The sequence below is a fragment of the Podarcis vaucheri genome, assembly GCF_965113315.1.
Source record: "Podarcis vaucheri genome assembly, chromosome: 18".
NCBI classification, from domain to species: Eukaryota; Metazoa; Chordata; class Lepidosauria; order Squamata; family Lacertidae; genus Podarcis; species Podarcis vaucheri.
The window spans coordinates 10,709,692-10,729,650 of NC_138756.1; the positions used below are offsets into that span (position 1 = coordinate 10,709,692).

Below are 19,959 nucleotides of genomic sequence, written 5' to 3' on the forward strand. Positions count from 1 at the left end.
GCTCTCTCCTTCCCTGTGGGTTTGAATTTTGAACCCGTCGAGGTGCGTGGTCGATCGGCGCCTCCTGCAAAGAGCAAGCTTCGTGGCTTAACTGCACGCTGCGCGGAGAAGTTAGCATTTCGACAAACGTTCATCCCGTGTAGCTGGAATTGCAGCCTGCAATTCATCCGGTTATCTGCGTGAATCTCTTTTCTTTCTTTCTTTCTTTCTTTCTTTCTTTCTTTCTTTCTTTCTTTCTTTCCTTCTTTCCTTCTTTCCTTCTTTCCTTCTTTCTTTCTCTCTCTCTTTCTTTCTCTCTCTCTCTCTCTCTCTTTCTTTCTCTCCTTCTTTCTCTCTCTCTCTCTGTCTCTCTTTCTCTCTCTCTCTCTCTCCCCCTCTCTCTCTTTCCTTTCTCTCTCTTTCTCTCTCTCTCTCTCTCTCTCTCTCTCTCTCTTTCTCTCTCTCTCTCCTTTCTCTCTCTCTCTCTTTCTTTTTCTGATTCTCTCTCTCTCTCTTTCCTTTCTCTCTCTCTCTCTCTCTCTCTCTCTCTTTCTTTCTTTCTCTCTCTCTCTCTCTCTCTCTCTCTTTCTCTTACTCTCTGTCTCTCTCTTTCTCTCTCTCTCTCCTTTCTCTCTCTCTCTCTCTCTCTCTCTCTCTCTCTCTCTTTCTTTCTTCTGTTTTTTTCCACCGGCAATTATTGCAAGAGATGTCGTTTGCAACAAACTGATCAGAAAAAAACACACACACAGAGAGAGGAAGAGAAAGCAGAAATTTAGCGGCCCCGACCTCCCCCACCCCAAAATCTACTCTTTTTTCTTTTTTTGTGGAGATAGAAATCCTTCCTTTCTTTCCGGCAGGCTCCCTCGCTCCTTGTTTGATCAGTCCGGTCTGGGTATTGAATCAGGAAAGCTGTAGAGTTAATAGAAGGAAATCGCTCTCTTTGCAAGGGACTTCTCCCTAGAGGACCGGCCGTCCTTTGATGTCTGAGTTGTAAATACATTGGGAATTTGGGGGGGGGGGGAGAAAAATCAGCGGCAAACCAAAGAGCAGCAGATGGAATCCAGATGGGAAGAGAGAGAGAGAGAGAGAGGGGGGTTGTTATTATTATTATTATTATTATTATTATTATTATTATTATTATTATTATTTGTACCCGGGCTCAGGGTGGCTAACAAGCAATAATAGAAACAAGCTGAATGAATACAACTTAAAAACAAGATTAAAATATTGAAACATTACAATATTAAAATTCAGCCTCATCACAGGAGGAGAAAGGAAAAAGAAAAAAAAATTATATGAAATGATTATTATTCATTGTTAACAAAGCGGCAGGAGTAATTTGAAAACAAGCGCTTCGTCGTTCCAGGAGAAAATTGCCTTCTTCTGTATACCCTCCTGGTTCCATACATTGGATTTAGTTTTTTAAGGTTTTGTTCTCAGATAAGGGCTGTTTTGAGGACCTTGGAGGTGGGAGAGGTTCCCTGCCGCCTCTCTGCGTGAGTCTCTGCTGTGCAAGGAGGCAAGCTTTCCCCCCCCCTGCTAATGGCGGGCGGGTTTTTGCCCTGTATTTCCCCGGGGTGTGTGTGTGTGTGTGGCTGGGTTGCTGATTCGCATCCGGTGCAGAGAGGCTCCCCACTGTGTCTCTGGATGAGTCCCCGGCAGCCTCGCGCTAAGCCGGAGCGTCAGACCTAGCTCAGTAACGTCTGGCAGTGGCTATTTAGGGTCTCCGGCCACCCCCAGTCCAGCCTCGGAGGGCGGAGGGCGATTCTAGCCACCCTCCTTGGGAGAGTCTGCCCGCTGTATCTCTGTATGACTTAATCACGCTGAAGATTGTTGTTGTTGAGTCGTTTAGTCGTGTCCGCCTCTTCGTGACCCCCTGGGCCAGAGCACGCCAGGCCCTCCTGTCTTCCACTGCCTCCCTCAGTTTGGTCAAACTCACGCTGGTAGCTTCGAGAACACTGTCCCACCATCTCGTCCTCTGCCGTCCCCTTCTCCTTGTGCCCTCCATCTTTCCCAACATCAGGGTCTTTTCCAGGGAGTCTTCTCTTCTCCTGAGGTGGCCAAAGTCTTGGAGCCTCAGCTTCAGGATCTGTCCTTCCAGGGAGCACTCAGGGCTGATTTCCTTCCGAATGGAGAGGTTGGATCTTCTTGCAGTCCATGGGACTCTCAAGAGTCTCCTCCAGCACCATAACTCAAAAGCATCCATTCTTCGGCGTTCAGCCTTCTTTATGGTCCAGCTACCCCAGAGCTAGGGACGCGGGTGGCGCTGTGGGTTAAACCACAGAGCCTAGGACTTGCTGATCAGAAGGTCGGCGGTTCGAATCCCCGCGATGACGGGGTGAGCTCCCATTGCTCGGTCCCTGCTCCTGCCAACCTAGCAGTTCAAAAGCACATCAAAGTGCAAGTAGATAAATAGGTACCACTCTGGCGGGAAGGAAAACGGCGTTTCCGTGCGCTGCTCTGGTTCGCCAGAAGCGGCTTCGTCATGCTGGCTACATGACCCGGAAGCTGTACGCCGGCTCCCTCGGCCAGTAAAGCGAGATGAGCGTCGCAACCCCAGAGTCGGCCACGACTGGACCTAACGGTCAGGGGCCCCGTCACCTTTACCCCAGAGCTAAACTTGGGCGGATGTCGACCCTTTATTTTCCCTTTCGGCTTGGAAACTTTGGGGCGGTTCTGTTTGGCTCTTGGCAGCCTCCTAAGTCGCTGCCTCCAGGAATCAAGACTTTGCGGGGAAAGAGAGTGAGAGATAGCGGGCAGTATGGCAGGGTGTGTCCGAGATAAGGGGTCGCAAGCCCGCTTAATTCCCTGGGTGGGGCGGACTCGGCCGGGTAAGCCGGGCCAGCCACCCTGGATTTTCGGCTGCGGGTTCCGCAGGTCGGAGCGGTCCTGAATTCGAAAGTCTTGGCCGTGTGTTGTTGATTTTCCCCTGTGCCGATGACGCAGTGTTGGTTAAAGGCAGGGGTTGCGTCCGTTGGGGCCCCCACCCAAATATTCTGGGACTCTCAGCTATCTATGGTCACCTTTTTTATTTTAAATTGCATTTGAACCTGTATTTTAAATTGGTTTTTCGCCCTATTATGATTTTACTGTAATTTTACTCCCGCAAAGCACCCCTGGATCAGATTTTGAGGTTTTGAAGCACCATGAGTGCAATTTTGAGCTTCTCTTCACCTCCCTAGGAGCCCGAAGTCTGCTCCTTATCAACTAAACATTAATGGACTACCCATCATCTAACGCAGGGGTCAGCAAACTTTTTCAGCAGGGGGCCGGTCCACTGTCACTAAGACTTTGTGGGGGGCCGGACTATATTTTTTGGGGGGGGAAATGAACGAATTCCTATGCCCCACAAATAACCCAGAGATGCATTTTAAATAAAGGCACACATTCTGCTCATGTAAAAACACGCTGATTTATGGACCGTCCGCGGGCCGGATTGAGAAGGCGATTGGGCCGGATCCGGCCCCTGGTTTAAGGAGCCATGGGGCGCCCGATGTATATATCTCCGAGTTTCTTTCCCCCCAAAAAACTTTTTTTATTGATTTTCCACATTTCCGCATACAAAAACATCTTTTTGGGGCTATATAGTGGTACCTGGGGTTAAGTACTTGATTCGTTCCGGAGGTCCGTTCTTAACCTGAAACTGTTCTTAACCTGAAGCACCACTTTAGCTAATGGGGCCTCCTGCTGCTGCAGCGCGATTTCTGTTCTCATCCTGAAGCAAAGTTCTTAACCGGAAGCACTATTTCTGGGTTAGCGGAGTCTGTAACCTGAAGCGTATGCAACCCGAGGTACCACTGTATTCTGTTGGGAGCCGCGCGATTTCTGTTCTCATCCTGCAGCAAAATTCTTGACCTGAAGCACTATTTCTGGGTTAGCAGAGTCTGTAATCTGAAGCGTATTTGGAGATAGGTACCACTCTATCTCCAAATTTCTAACCCAGGTCAGGACTCTCTCTACGCACGCTGGGTTGCGGCAAACGCCAGCTCAGCCTCTGCCCCTCCTCGGAGCCGCGCTTTGGGGTTAAGAAGTCACCCGGCTGCGCCGCTGCCAAAGTCCTCCTTCGCGGGACGGCCCCGGAGGTGGCGGCGGTAGCGTTTTGGCAAGCCCTGGCTCGCCGGTTCCTCCAAGAGCGCCGTTCTGTTTACATTCCTGCGTTCCTCCTCCTCCTCTCCCCCGGGCGTCTCGCTGCCAAGGTTGCGGCCGACCAGCTGAGCTTAGAGAGTGTTCAGAGCGGAGTCGTCTTCTCCTTGGAGCGGGGCCAAGTGGGACTCCCAGCCAAGCGCTTGGACGCTGGCCAGGATCCAGAGGCGAGCGCTCGCTGCTCCGCCCCGTATCGGGGAAAGGCAATCCCCAAAGCCGGCTTTTCCCTTTCGCAAATGCACAAAGTCTCCTTGCTCAGACGGGTGTTGTTGATTAGCCGTTTAGTGGTGTCCGCCTCTTGGTGACCCCCTGGACCAGAGCACGCCAGGCCCTCCTGTCTTCCACTGCCTCCCCCAGTTTGGTCAAACTCATGCTGGTCGCTTCGAGAACACTGTCCCACCATCTCGTCCTCCGTCGTCCCCTTCTCCTTGCGCCCTCCATCTTTCCCAGCATCAGGGTCTTTTCCAGGGAGTCTTCTCTTCTCCTGAGGTGGCCAAAGTCTTGGAGCCTCAGCTTCAGGATCTGTCCTTCCAGGGAGCACTCAGGGCTGATTTCCTTCCGAATGGAGAGGTTGGATCTTCTTGCAGTCCATGGGACTCTCAAGAGTCTCCTCCAGCACCAGAATTCAAAAGCATCCATTCTTCGGCCATCAGCCTTCTTTATGGTCCAGCTCTCGCTTCCCTCAGACGGGTAGGACCCCCATAGGTCATCGTAAAATATGCAGGGATCTTTGATATGCAGAATGAACCGTGGAAAGAGAAGAAGCGAAGTCGTTGATATTTTAAGGATGTTTAAACGAGTGCAGTGATACCTCGGTTGTCAAACATAATCTTCCGGGTTTTGGGCGTTCAACTTTTGAAACGTTCAGCTCCACTGAACGAGGTTCCGCTGTCTTTCACATTATAAAACAGAAAATTTAATCATAATTGTGTATCCGGGGGCGGGGGAGAATTGCAGTCTGTCGGGCACGGCACTAGAGGAAAAAAGAACGGGCAGGGTCGAGGAAAGAAAGCGTCGCTGCAAGGTGCCTATTCTGTGACCCAACAAGACAGGGCTGGGCTCGTCTCCACCATCTGCCCCCCCCAAGGCGATAGCTTCCTAGGGAGCCCCCCCCCCAGAGAAAACCTTGCGTAATTCGGACGTTGCGTGCCGGAACTCTTTGTTGTTCAAAGCGTGTTTGTGTGTCTGTTTTTTGTAGAAAACTGACCGAGTTACTGGAAGGTCTTCAGTTGCGGCTGTTGATTTCTGAGCAGAACTTCCTATTTTCTCTCTCTTATTTCCTCCCCATATTCTAACTCCTGCCTTGCAAACCGAGGGTTCCCACAGCAATGTTTTTTCCCCTGCCACCACTTTTGGGTGAAGACATCGACTTCCTTGAGGGGCCTTGCATCATTTTGCAAAAACCCGGCTGCGTGGAAGGGGACCCCGTCCCTTCCTAGCCGTTCGCCACTGCAGCAAGCAAGCCGGTCAGAATAATAAAATAATAATAATTTATTATTTACACCCTGCTCATCTGGCTGGATTTCCCCAGCCACTCTGGACAGCTTCCAACAGAATATTAAAATGTTGTTGTTGTTTAGTCGTGTCCGCCTCTTCGTGACTCCCTGGACCAGAGCACGCCAGGCCCTCCTGTCTTCCACTGCCTCCCGCAGTTTGGTCAAACTCATGCTGGTAGCTTTGAGAACACTGTCCCACCATCTCATCCTCCGTCGTCCCCTTCTCCTTGCGCCCTCCATCTTTCCCAACATCAGGGTCTTTTCCAGGGAGTCTTCTCTTCCCATGAGGTGGCCAAAGTCTTGGAGCCTCAGCTTCAGGATCTGTCCTTCCAGTGAGCACTCAGGGCTGATTTCCTTCCGAATGGAGAGGTTGGATCTTCTTGCAGTCCATGGGACTCTCAAGAGTCTCCTCCAGCACCAGAATTCAAAAGCATCCATTCTTCGGCCATCAGCCTTCTTGATGGTCCAGCTCTCACTTCCGTACATCACTACTGGCAAAACCATAGCTTTTACTATACGGACCTAATGTCAAGCCTTTATTTGTTATCATTGTGATGATCATGGCATAACAGCTGATGAAAACCCCAAATGATCATCACAATGATCACAAATAAAGGCTTGACATATCTCTCGTTGCATGTTGTGAGTCTATCTCATATATTAGTTTCACCTTTTAAGCTGAATTACTGAAATAAACAAACTTTCCCACGATATTCTCATTTTCCGAGTTTCACCTGTAGACGTACAGAGGGGAAAAGTTTTTTTTTTAAGGAGGGGTGTGGAGACTCGAACTCGTGGCCGGGGTACCGAACGCCGGGAGGTTTCAGGACAGGGCAGGTAAAAGGGAAGGTTGGACTATGGAACTGGCTTCCGCAGGAGGCAATGGCGGCCAACAACTTGGATGGCTTTGAAAAAAGGGAAAAATTCATAGAATCTTAGTGTTGGGACCCAAGGGTCATCTAGTCTGACCCCGCTACCTCAGTCCAGGAATCCCAACTGAAGCATTCAGGACAGATGGCCAGCTGACCTCTGCTTAAAAACCTCCAAGGAAGGAGTACCGTTCCCAGCTCTTGCGGTCAGATGTTGAGTCGCAATCTCCTTCCTCGCCGCTTGAAGCCACGGGTTCGAGTCCTGCCCTCCGGAGCAGGAGAAAACGAGCTTGCTCCCTCTTCCCTGCGACAGCCCTTCAGATATTTGGAAGACGACTCTCCTATCTCCTCTTCTCCGGGCTAAACATACCCAGCTCCTTCGACCGTTCCTCATCAGGCTCGGCTTCCAGACCCTTTGACCATCTTGGTTGCCACAAGAACATCCTTCTTAAATCGTGGCGCCTCTGGCAAATCTGTGATTCCATCTTCCATGGGAGAGCCCGTCAGATATTGGAAGTCGGCCGCCGTGCCTCCGTTTCCTCCTTCCCAGCTCCTTCGACCGTTCCTCATCAGGCTCGTTTCCCAGACCCTGGCTGCCCTACTTCCGGCTTGTCGGCACCCTCCTTAAAATGGGGCGCCCTGAACCCACAGGACTCCAGGCGCGGGTTGCGACCAAGGTGGGGCAGAACCCTCTCAAAAACACCTCCTCTTCGAGCAGGGATACTGGGGGAACTGGGGCCCCGCCAGATCTCCCAGTAGCCCCAGCCGGCCAGCTTGCAGACAGTGGCGAAGGACAATGGGAACTGTAGTTTTTCAAACTTCCGGCGAGCCACAGCTCCCTTTGTCCCTCCAGAGACAATCCAAACCGGAACGGGTCTCCGTCGCGTCTTGTCAGAACCCCTCCTAATTTTCTCGCCAGCTTCAAACCTTTTTGATGTCGTGATCCCTTTTCATCTCATCCCTGACCTCCCTCTTGTTTGCATCCTAGTTTTTATTTTCCGAGCCGACGACAGTTCCTGTCTTCCTTTCTCCTCCGCCCACCTGGCCTCCTCGCCTTTCTAGTTTTTGTCTATTTTATGGGAGCGTCTAGACTCTTTATGGCCTCCCCGGGAACAGCAAGCCTTTGCACTCCTTCTGCTGGCAGTGACCTCTTTTTTAAAAAAAACACCAAAATATTTTATTTTCCCTCTTAATGGTGGGGCAATTTAAGCCACGGCACAACTGAGCAATAAAAGCTTTTTCCTCGCCCGCCCAAGGTTTGGGATTGATTCCCAGGGAAGTTGTGAAGGCCCTGGCCAAATGCGGCGTTCTGTTTAGGCTTGGAAGATTGCATCACTCTGTCTCGCAGTGACCAGTGCGCTCTGTAACTTTCTCTGAATGTTTCTGCGTTGGGTTTAACGCGGGCGTTTTTCTCCTGGCCCAATCTGGTGCCGAGGTCTCTTACGTTTAGCAAACACAGCCCATTTCACAGATAGGGAGACTGAGTCTCTCCCCACAGCCTCCCCCCCGCAGGAACAAAATGCATAGCTGGGTTTCCACCAGTCCAAACCCAGGTGAGCTGTGCAAGAGATCATCCGCATACTTCTTTCAGTAATTCAACTTAGAAGGCGAAACTAATAGATGAGATAGACTCATGACATGCAAAGAGAGATACAGTGGTTACATACGCTTCAGGTTACATACGCTTCAGGTTACACACTCTACTAAGCCAGAAATAGTGCTTCCGGTTAAGAACTTTGCTTCCGGATGAGAACGGATATCGTGCTCCGGCGGCGCGGCAGCAGCAGGAGGCCCCATTAGCTAAAGTGGTGCTTCAGGTTAAGAACAGTTTCAGGTTAAGAACAGACCTCTGGAATGAATTAAGTACTTAACCTGAGGTTCCACTGTATGTCAATCCATTATTTCTTATCATTGTGATGATCATTTGGGGTTTTCATCAGCCGTACGCCATGACCATCACAATGATAACAAATAAAGGATTGACATATCTCTCTTTGCATGTCATGAGTCTATCTCATAGATTAGTTTCGCCTTTGAAGTTGAATTACTGAAATAAATGAACTTTTCCACAATATTCTAATTTTTTGAGCTTCACTTGTATGTATATATATATATAAATGTAGATAAAGGTAAAGGGACCCCTGACCACTAGGTCCAGTCGTGACCGACTCTGGGGTTGCGGCGCTCATCTCGCTTTATTGGCCGAGGGAGCCGGCGTCCAGCTTCCGGGTCATGTGGCCAGCAGGACTAAGCCGCTTCTGGTGAATCAGAGCAGCGCACGGAAACGCCATTTACCTTCCTGCCAGAGCGGTACCTATTTATCTACTTGCACTTTGAATGTGCTTTTGAAGTGCTAGGTTGGCAGGAGCAGGGACCGAGCAACGGGAGCTCACCCAGTCATTGCGGGGATTCAAACCGCCGACCTTTGGATCAGCAAGTCCTAGGCTCTGTGGTTTAACAGCACCACCCCATAAATGTAGATATTCTGGGTCTATTCCCTCCTCTTTCGCAAGCGTGCCCAGGGATTGGGGTGGGGGTTGGAGAGGAAGAAAAAAAGGAACCCGGAGGATTTCGGCGGATGCAGGCTGCGCGAGAGATGGATTGCGTCCCTCCTGCAATGACCGCAGGAGGGTCAATTTACTTTCTTCTAAAATATTGATTAGGGCTTTCTCTGCATTAGCCGGCCGGGCAGATAATCTGCCCCTCGCAGCCAGCAGCTGTTTGGAAATGGACTCCTGGACGTGTGAGATATTCTTCCTGTCCAACTTTTGCAAGCGGATGCGCCACTTGCGAAAGATGCCTTAACAACGCAGAATCGGGCCATTTCTTATTTTTTTGAGGGTCTTTTTAAAATAAAAAATTATTAGGAATAATAATTAAGATAAAATAATTATAAATAATAATAAAATAAAATGAAAATGAAAAATTATTAGGAATTTCAACATAGCAATTTTAACGGAGATACATCATCCCGAATTGTTTCCCAACCCCCATTTTTTCCCACCCCTCCCCTAAACAGATACCCCCCCCCGGCTCCTATCTTTGGTTTCTCAACGTATATTTTTATCTGCATATTTTAAATTGTGAAGATCCATCTGTCAGTCAGTCAGTCCGTCAGTCAGTTTTATTGCACGTAGCCAAAGACTGCCACAATGCACACAGAACCATTCAACGATTAAAAGGAAATGTACTGAATTGATACAAAAAACTTAAAACGTTTACGTTATCAAGACATAACCTACTCCAGAATGTCTTTAGAATGTTGTACTATTGTTGTTAGCCGCCCTGAACCCAGCTACATTGAGCATATAACACCGGTCTTGAAAGACCTACATTGGCTCCCAGTACGTTTCCGAGCACAATTCAAAGTGTTGGTGCTGACCTTTAAAGCCCTAAACGGCCCAGTATCCCTGAAGGAGTGTCTCCACCCCCATCGTTCTGCCCGGACACTGAGGTCCATCTCCGAGGGCCTTCTGGCGGTTCCCTCATTGCGAGAAGTGAGGTTACAGGGAACCAGACACAGGGCCTTCTCGGTGGTGGCACCCGCCCTGTGGAACGCCCTCCCGCCAGATGTAAAAGCGATAAACAACTACCTGACATTCAGAAGACATCTGAAGGCAGCCCTGTTCAGGGAAGTTTTTAATGTGTGACATCTTAGTGTATTTTTGGTCTTTGCGGAAGCCGCCCAGAGTGGCTGGGGAAACGCGGCCAGATGGGCGGGGTACAAATTAATAATAATAATAATAATAATTATTATTATTATTATTATTATTACTAGAAGAGGGTTGGAATGGATGATCTTCGGAGGGGCCCTTCCACCATCCGATTCTGCCGTTCTTCCTGCGTTGACACATTCGGGGCTCGTTTTATTTTATTTTTTTAATCGTGCGGGCCTCCGGGATTCCTCCTCCTTCCGGAAGCTGCCTGTTGTGGGTTTTTTTCTGTCCCTCTGGAGGGGGAGACTGATATCAGGAGAGGAATCCGCAAGGATTCCCAGCCTCGTGTGACATTTCGGCAGCTGTGCCCCCACCTGCTGTCATGGATACGGTCCGGCTTACGTTACCCCTTCAGCGTCGGGCGGAGGGTCAGTTGGAGAGGAGGCGGATGAGGCCGGTCCCACAACTCCCTCCGGTTTCCCCCCTGCACAAACAAATACCGTATTTTTCGCCCTATAGGACGCACTTTTCCCCCTCCAAAAATGAAGGGGAAATCTGGGTGCGTCCTATGGGGCGAATGCGGGCTTTCGCTGAAGCCTGGAGACCGAGAGGGGTCAGTGCGCACCGACCCCTCTCGCTCTCCAGGCTTCGGGAACACATCCGCAGCGTAGGCAGCCTTGCAGGAGTTCCGGCAGGGCTGTCTAGGCTGCGGATAGCAGCCTGCTTCCCGGAGCGCCAGGCGCGCTGAAAGCAGAGCGCCCGGCGCTTTGGGAAAACATCCGCCGCGTGGGGAGCCCCGCGGGAGTTCCTTCGGGTATACTGGGCCATTTAGGGCTTTCAAGGTCAGCACCAACACTTTGAATTGTGCTTGGAAACGTACTGGGAGCCAATGTAGGTCTTTCAAGACCGGTGTTATATGGTCTTGGCGGCCGCTCCCAGTCCCCAGTCTAGCTGCCGCATTCTGGATTAGTTGTAGTTTCCGGGTCACCTTCAAAGGTAGCCCCACGGAGAGCGCATTGCAGTAGTCCAAGCGGGAGATAACCAGAGCATGCACCACTCTGGCCAGACAGTCTGCGGGCAAGGAGGGTCTCATCCTGCATACCAGATGGAACTGCCCTGGACACAGAATTGACCTGCGCCTCCATGGACAGCGGTGAGTCCAGAATGACTCCCAGGCTGCACACCTGGTCCTTTGGGGGCACAGTGACCCCATTCAGGACCAGGGAATCCTCCACACCTGCCCGCCTCCTGTCCCCCAAAAACAGTCCTTCTGTCTTGTCAGGATTCAACCTCAATCTGTGAGCCGCCATCCATCCTCCAACCGCCTCCAGGCACTCACAAAGTACACTTCTGGTTGCTGCGGACCACGCAGCCTAACTTTTTGCTTCCAACAGCTGGGGAAGGGGTTCTTTTTAGATGAGGGGGAAGCCGGATTTGGTGGGAGAGTCTCCAGGCACACACATATATATTTAACGGATTCCTTCGACATTCCTCACATTTCTGGGAAGGCTGAAGCACTCCGGCCGTTCCCGTTTACAGCCGAGCGAGATATCCATTTCTCTCGAACTCCGGATTGTGGGGAGCTGATTGCAGTTCTTGGCTCACCGCTCAAGAATGTAGGTGCGATTGTAATGGAATTTTATTCTTACGGTCACAGACCAGTTCCGGCTCGCTTGCAATATCTGGGAAAGCATAAAACGCAACAGGAATACGTGGAATTGCAATTGGGTATAACAGAGACGATACAGACATAGCGGCAGTTAAAAATATACATTGAAATAAAATATAACCTAAAATTGTCGTTTAAAACCTGAATCATTTTGGTTGTACAGCTTGTTCCCGAGGTTTTATGGCAGTCGCACAGAATTTGGCCACCCTTAGCATGATCGCTTGGGACGCGGGTGGTGCTGTGGGTTAAACCACAGAGCCTAGGACTTGCCGATCAGAAGGTCGGCGGTTCGAATCCCTGCAATGACAAGGTGAGCTCCCATTGCTCAGTCCCTGCTCCTGCCAACCTAGCAGTTCGAAAGCACCTCAAAATGCAAGTAGATAAATAGGTACCGCTCCGGCGGGAAGGTAAACGGCGTTTCCGTGCGCTGCTCTGGTTCGCCAGAAGCGGCTCAGTCATGCTGGCCACATGACCCGGAAGCTGTACACCGGCTCCCTCGGCCAGTAAAGCGAGATGAGCGCCACAACCCCAGAGTCAGCCACGACCGGACCTAATGGTCAGGGGTCCCTTTACCTTTCCTTTACTTATCTCTGGATATTGCTGGACTACATATCCCATCGTCCCTGAGCTGGTGGGATGGGGAATGGATGGGAACTGGGGTCCCCACGACATCCTTTGCCGCCCTTAAGAGGGGGTGCCTCTTCAAAACGGAGATATTCTCCCCCCCTCTCGCACGCAGGACGGCTGCCGTAACGGAGACAGCTTTTCGAACAGTCTCCTAGGGCCAGCCCCACGCCACCCCCCCCATTGTAGTAGTCAAGCCCTTCTGGGTTGCAAACGGCCGCATTCACAGAAAGGAAACCTTCTCGGCGTCCCCTTTTAGAAGTCGCGTCCCCCCTCCCCTTGAAAGGAAGAGAAGCAGAATCTCTTTGCATGTACGAAACGCAGCTTGGCCGTGTGGTTTTATTTTTAATGACTGGTGCAGCCCCAGCGCACTTGCTTGTTTCTGTGGCGACTCATTTAACGGGTTCGCCTGGCCTGCAAGTAATTGCTTTCAGTTCCTCAATTTCTGTTATCTTCTTTTTGCCACCCCTCCCTCCCGATCCGCCGTGTTCTCAAGTCCGGTGGTTGCAGCGTTTCGCTGCAGGCAGCATTGAGCCTCTTTCTCAAAAGCGATGTTGTTGTTGTTTCTCGGCTTCTCTCCTGAGCCGGGCGAGCATGAAACCTGGGATTTTAAGAGCACAGGTATGTTCGCCTTCTGAGCCCCTCCGAGCCAAAGGCAGAAAGCCCAGCCAGCAGCCAAACGAAGCCTCAAGCGGTGGTTCCCACAGTGCAGCAACCCGGCAAAGGGGACGCAGCAAGGAAAACCACCGTCCCCTCTCCGCTGGGAAGCGCTGAGCAAAGGCGAGTCCCCAGGCAACGCAGCTGATTTGATTGGCACAAGGCATGCAAGCTCCACCCCCCAGTCGTTCTGAGACTCCTTATTGGGTGAGCAACGCAGCCAAGCAACACAGTTGGAGCCTCCCTCCTCCCTGGCCGGCAGGGAGGGAGGGAGAGGAGCTGCTTCCTTTGAAACCCGGGAAATTTAAGGGACATCATCAATAAGGGACAGCAGCGGGACACAGCGCTGGGATAAGGGAGTTTCCCGCCAAATAAGGGACGCTTGACAGCTATGCTCTTTGGCCGCCGTTCGAATGTGTTCCTGCGCCGTAGCTGCATGTAGCCAACTCGGGCAGGGGGAATAAATAGAAGCGAGACCCCGGGGGCTTGGAAACTCCGCGCGGGGCATCTCGCCTTCCGACTGACGTGACACGTACAGGTTTCAGGGAGGACCGGCCAGGAGGTCAGCAACTGGTGCCAGAGAGAGACATTCCTGTTGACAGCTGCCTATTAATAGCTGGGAGCAGGGGCACCCAGTTTCCGCCCGCCGGGGAGCCCAGCGAGGGGAGAGGCAGCTTGCCAAGGGGGAGAGGCGCGTTGCCGTCACACGCCGGAGGTCGTCGCGATTCGGTCAGCGTGGAGCCAGAATCTCCCTGCGTCGGACGGGTTCACATATCGTCTCCTCCTGCGCGCGTGTTCAGCACGGTTGCATTGTGCGCAATTTCACTTACCTTTTTTTTGCATTATAAGACCCACTTTTTCCCTCCTAAAAAGTAAGGGGAAATGTGTGTGTGACCCCAGAGTCATCGTGACTGGACCAATGGTCAGGGGTCCCTTTACCTTTAGAGCAAGCAAGGAAAATTAATTACCCACTCGGAAAACTCAGGGCACGGTCAGAAAAGCACCCTCAACCCCAAAGACTGGTCTCTGTGGGAATGCAGGGGAGACGGCGAATTGCTAATTTCCTGAAGTTCCCCAGGAAAGAAACTCGGTCAGTTTGTTTCAGCCTTGGTGGTTAGGCAGGAAGATGTGTTCTTTAAAGGCAGAGGCGCCCGGCTCGAGGCAAAAGGGAGTTGGGGACCCGGGGACGGCTGGAGACTTTTGTTTTCGAAAACCAAACCAAGCCCAGCCCTGTAGCTAATGAGAGGCTCCGCGAGCAGAGAAAACTGCCGGGTCAGCAACTCTGCAAAAAAGCACACAACGTCCAGAGCCCCATGTCGTCCCGCTGCGGGCGACAGAGAGGTGTGCCGTGTAGAGGAGCAGTCAAAAAGCACGGGCGAATTAGCAAGCTGTTGCTCAATTTCCCATGCTTTGAACCTGCGGCTGGATCAAGCCCAACTGGGAGCCACCTGACGCAGGATCCTGTCCTCACCGTTGACCACTAGATCCCCCAGAGGGAATCTATACAGTGGTACCTTGGGTTACATACGCTTCAGGTTACATACGCTTCAGGTTACAGACTCCGCTAACCCAGAAATAGTGCTTCAGGTTAAGAACTTTGCTTCAGGATGAGAACAGAAATTGTGCAGCGGCAGCGGGAGGCCCCATTAGCTAAAGTGGTGCTTCAGGTTAAGAACAGTTTGAGGTTAAGTACGGACCTCCGGAGCGAATTAAGTACTTAAGCAAAGTTCTTAACCTGAAGCACTATTTCAGGGTTAGCGGAGTCTGTAACCTGAAGTGTATGTAACCCGAGGTACCACTGTAAACCCTCCCTATACAGGGCCAAGGGATGCGGGTGGCGCTATGGTCTAAACCACTGAGCCTCTTGGGCATGCTGATCAGAAGGTTGGCGGTTCGAATCCCCGCGATGACGGGGTGAGCTCCGTCCCTGCTCGGTCCCTGCGTCCTATAGGGTGAAAAATACGGTATATCCCAAACTCTATATTTTAACTGGAAAGGTTGGGGGGGGGTCGTCTTATACTCCCGGTCGTCTTATATGCCGGAAAATACGGTAATTGGGAACTTGGTTGTAAACTTATCGCTTTGCTGCAGACTTGATTGCGAACCTTAAAAATACCAAAAGCGAAAACGAGATTTCTGGGTCTCGGGGCTGAGAGTTAGGGTGGCGTTTTCGTGTCTCCCTGTTGGAAAGGGTCTCCGAATAACGTGTCTCCTTCGTCTTATGTCGCCCGCAGCTGTATGAACTGGACGGAGACCCGAAAAGGAAGGAATTCCTGGACGACCTTTTCAGCTTCATGCAAAAGCGAGGTGAGTAGACAACCCACCCCTTTCTCCCTCCCTGCCTGTGTGCCTGTCTGTCTGTCCGGCAAATCTTCTGCAACGCATGCTTTTGCAAAGCCAGCTTTGGGTAATCTTCCTCTGTGCTTGCTAAGGTCACACACATACACACAGCGAGGGGCGTGCCGGCTTGCAGAAAAATACTTCTGTTGCATCATTCTCTTCTCCTCCTCCTCCTCTGATGAAAAAAGGCAATTAAAAAAACTCGTTTATGTGTTTTTTCCAGTTTTACATTAACACGTCACGTCAACACCCTTATACAATATTTTATATTGTAAAAGTCAGCAGACGTTTTCAGCAGGGGGCTGGTCCGCTGTCCCTCAGACCTTGTGGAGGGCCGAACTATATTCTGAAGGAAAATTATATGAACGGATTCGTACGCCCCACAAATAACCCAGAAATGCGTTTTAAATAAAAGCACGCATTCCACTCGTGTAAAAACACTGTCCACGGGACGGATTTAGAAGGCGATTGGGCCGGATCCGGCCCCCAGGTCTTAGCTTGCCTACCCATGACATAGACCCTGGAACTAGGTCTATGTAAAATAGGTAATTTCCTACCTAAGTGGTGGAGGTGCACAAAAAGTTTAAGAGATTAATTGTTGTTGTTGTTATTATTATTATTATTATTATTAATTCAACTTATACACCGCCCTATACCCAGAGTTTCACAACAAGACCACAACATATAAAATCAAACAAAAAGCGGTAACCCAAGCCACATTCTAAAAGGGCATAGGGTGTAAATCGGATCGACCAAAGGTCTGGTTAAAAAGGAACATTTTTCCCGATGCCCAAAGGTGTATAATGAACGAGTAAAGACGGTAATTAAAGAGCAATTAGGTTGGGTCTGTGATATAGGGACCGCATCTTTCAGGTGCCCTTAAAATTAAGCGATAAGGCGAATCGTTTATCTCGCCCATTCCAATTAAAAAGCAAAACCTGCGATGTTTTCAAAGATTGTCTGGGAAAAGAATTAAAAGAATTGCTTTGTGGGAGTCGCAAGGGTCGGGAGAAGAGACGGTTGGTGGTGTCACGGGTTCGGGCCAATACGCCGAGACTCCTGCTGCTGTGTTGCTTAACATGGTTTTTACTAGGCAATAAAAACCCGCGCTGGCTGGCAGCTGAAGGGAGTGTCGAGAAAAGCGGTGGGAAGAGAGATTTACCTTAAGTCAAGGAATCCGATTGTGGGGGGGGGGTGGCGGTTGTGGGGGGGGAAGCAGATGGTATTGTCCCAGGAGCTTTGCACGACCGGAATCTGCATCTAGGAAACGATTACTGTGGGTGTGCAATGGGCAAGAACGGGCGTAAAGGAAATTGCAAGGTGCTTTTGTGGGTTTAAGGGACGCGGGTGGCGCTGTGGGTTAAACCACAGAGCCTAGGGCTTGCCGATCAGAAGGTCGGCAGTTCGGATCCCTGCCACGGGGTGAGCTCCCGTTGCTCGGTCCCTGCTCCTGCCAATCTAGCAGTTCGAAAGCACATCAAAAGTGCAAGTAGATCAATAGGTACCACTCTGGCGGGAAGGTAAATGGCGTTTCCGTGCGCTGCTCTGGTTCGCCAGAAACGGCTTAGAAGCGGCCACATGACCTGGAAGCCAGGTCCCTTGGCCAGAAAAGCGAGATGAGCGCCACAACCCCAGAGTCGGCCACGACTGGACCTAATGGTCAGGGATGTTGTTGTTTAGTCGTTTAGCCCTGTCCGCCTCTTCGTGACCCCCTGGGCCAGAGCACGCCAGGCCCTCCTGTCTTCCACTGCCTCCCGCAGTTTGGTCAAACTCATGCTGGTCTCTTCGAGAACACTGTCCCACCATCTCATCCTCTGTCGTCCCCTTCTCCTTGCGCCCTCCATCTTTCCCAACATCAGGGTCTTTTCCAGGGAGTCTTCTCTTCTCCTGAGGCGGCCAAAGTCTTGGAGCCTCAGGTTCAGGATCTGTCCTTCCAGTGAGCACTCAGGGCTGATTTCCTTAAGAATGGAGAGGTTGGATCTTCTTGCAGTCCATGGGACTCTCAAGAGTCTCCTCCAGCACCAGAATTCAAAAGCATCCATTCTTCGGCGATCAGCCTTCTTGATGGTCCAGCTCTCACTTCCATACATCACTACTGGGAAAACCAGAGCTTTAACTATACGGACCTTTGTTGGCAAGGTGATGTCTCTGCTTTTTAAGATGCTGTCTAGGTTTGCCATCACCTTTCTCCCAAGAAGTAGGCGTCTTTTAATTTCGTGACTGCTGTCACCATCTGCAGTGATCATGGAGCCCAAGAAAGCAAAACCTCTCACTGCCTCCATTTCGCACGCTGTAAATAAACTGCCCATTTTACAGTTAGGATAGTTAAGGCTGCAAAAAGACCTCTCCTCCTTCCCCCCCCCAAGACCCCCCCCCAGCATCCTCCCTCAAAGTCTCCCTCTCCTGGGATCCAAGTCATAGGCCGGCCGCCCCATCCTCTGGCCGGACACCGTTTAATCCCGGAAAATGACCCATTCCTTCCTGCAATAAAACGCTCGGACGACTGCACCACCGCACAAACGTCTTCTGGCTGCCGTCGGCTCTTGTTTTCTTGGCCCGATTGTTCCTTTCGGCTTTAAGGAAGCCATAAATCAATTAGAGGGGGAAACGGGGTTTGTTTTGCCCCCCTTTTGAAAGCCGCTCCTTTTGTCCGCTAGCTAGGAGTGTCCATACCCATTTGTGTGCCAAAGTGGTGTTTTTTTGTTCATGTGCTACGATTCAGTTTCCTCAGGTTTTCGCTGCTTGTTCGGGTTTCTAGCCCTCATGACTCCATCATCATCATCATCCTCATTATTACTATTATTATTCTTGTTAGGGGTGCTCTGCCTTTTTCCTTCCAAGGAGGTCAGGGCTGGTGGCCGTGATTCTCTGCCTCCCCACCCCGTTTTGTCCTGACAAGAAACCTGTGAGGTAGGAGAGAGAGTGAGAGAGAGAGGTTCTGTTCCCCGAAATCACCCAATGAGATTCGCGGCTTGAATTGTCGCGGGATGTAAACGTTTGGAGGCGAATGCAAAACGTTGGACCTGCAGAGAGTTAAAAGCGTCCTTTCTTTCTTTCTTTCTTTCTTGCTTGCTTGCTTGCTCTCTCCCCCCCTTTCTCTCTCTCTCTTCCTTTTTCTTTCTTTCTTTCTTTCTTTCTTTCTTTCTTTCTTTCTTTCTCTCTCTCTCTTTCTTTCTCTCTCTTTCGGTCTTTATATTTCTTTCTTTCTTTCTTTCTTTCTTTCTTTCTTTCTTTCTTTCTTTCTTTCTTTCTTTCTCTCCCCCTCCTTTCTCTCTCTCTTCCTTTTTCTTTCTCTCTCTCTTTCTTTCTTTCTCTTTCTTTCTCTTTCTGTCTTTATATATATGTATATCTCTTTCTTTCTTTCTCTCTCTCTCTCTCTCTCTCTCTTTCTCTCTTTCTCTCTTTCTCTTTCTTTATCTCTCTCTCTCTCTCCTTCTCTTTCTTTCTTTTGCTCTCTCTCTTTTTCTGTCTTTCTTTATCTCTCCTTCTCTCTCTCTCTCTCTCTCTCTCTTTCTCCCCCCTCTCTTTCTTCTTCTTCTCTCTCTCTCTCTCTCTTTCTCCCCTCTCTTTCTTCCTCTCTTTCTGTCTTTCTTTATCTCTCCCCCTCCTCTCTCCTTCTTTCTTTCTTTCTCTCTCTCTTCTCTTCTCTTCTCTTCTCTTCTCTTCTCTTCTCTTCTCTTTCTTCCTCTCTTTCTTTCTCTCTTTCTCTCTCATTTCGGCCCTGAGCAGGTGCGGAAAGGGCGCAATTTGAATGCACTAGACCTTTCAGTGAAAAACAGCCTGATGCAAATTGGAGGGGCTGTGGCTTGTCTTTGGTCAAAGGTGTTGAGGAAGCGGGAACAGAGTCTTGTTTGCTTTCTGAAACCTACCAGGGTGTTGGTTTCAGAATAGGCAGGCGTGCAAACATAGCACATCCCACGAAGAGAGGCAGCGCGGTGTAACGGTTAGAGCACTGGTCCTGGGAGAGACCAGGGAATCAAATCCTAACCCCACCCAAAAAACAACAACCCTCTGCTTATGAAAAAAATAGCAGAAAGCGGCGAAATAATGTGGTCGGTTCTGTCAAGCACTGAACGTTGAATGAAAAACTTCACGCAACTTTCAAAATAACCCAGATCTACACTACTCCCTAATAGGGGAGAAAGGTGGAATACAACAACTAATAATAATAATAATAATAATAATAATAATAATAATTTGTTACTTATATGCCACTCATCTGACTGCGATGCCCCGGCTTCTCTGTGCAGATTCCAACAAGTTAAAACACCCAACACGATAAAACATAAAACTTTAAGAACTTCCCTGTGTTTCAGGGTCATCGTGGAGATTAAATTTGGAGCCAGGACAGCAGGGGGGAAGAATAATGAGCCCCGAAACACAAAGCACTCCAGTTTTGAGAGTTAACAACAATAATAATAGCAATAATTTTATTATTTATACCCCGCCCATCTGGCTGGGTTTCCCCAGCCACTCTGGGCAGCTTACAGCACATATAAACAATGCACCAACCATTAAAAATTTCC

General features: G+C 50.2%; 1 protein-coding gene across 1 annotated transcript in view; it reads left to right on the forward strand.

Annotated features, from left to right (window-relative positions):
* The window catches only part of ARID3A (AT-rich interaction domain 3A), a 37,749-nt gene that overhangs the window by 7,190 nt on the left and 10,600 nt on the right, over window positions 1-19,959 (forward strand). The window contains exon 3 of the mRNA XM_082206434.1: window positions 15,328-15,400. Within this exon, the coding sequence (XP_082062560.1) occupies window positions 15,328-15,400 (73 nt within the window). The remainder of the gene's footprint in view (window positions 1-15,327; window positions 15,401-19,959) is intronic.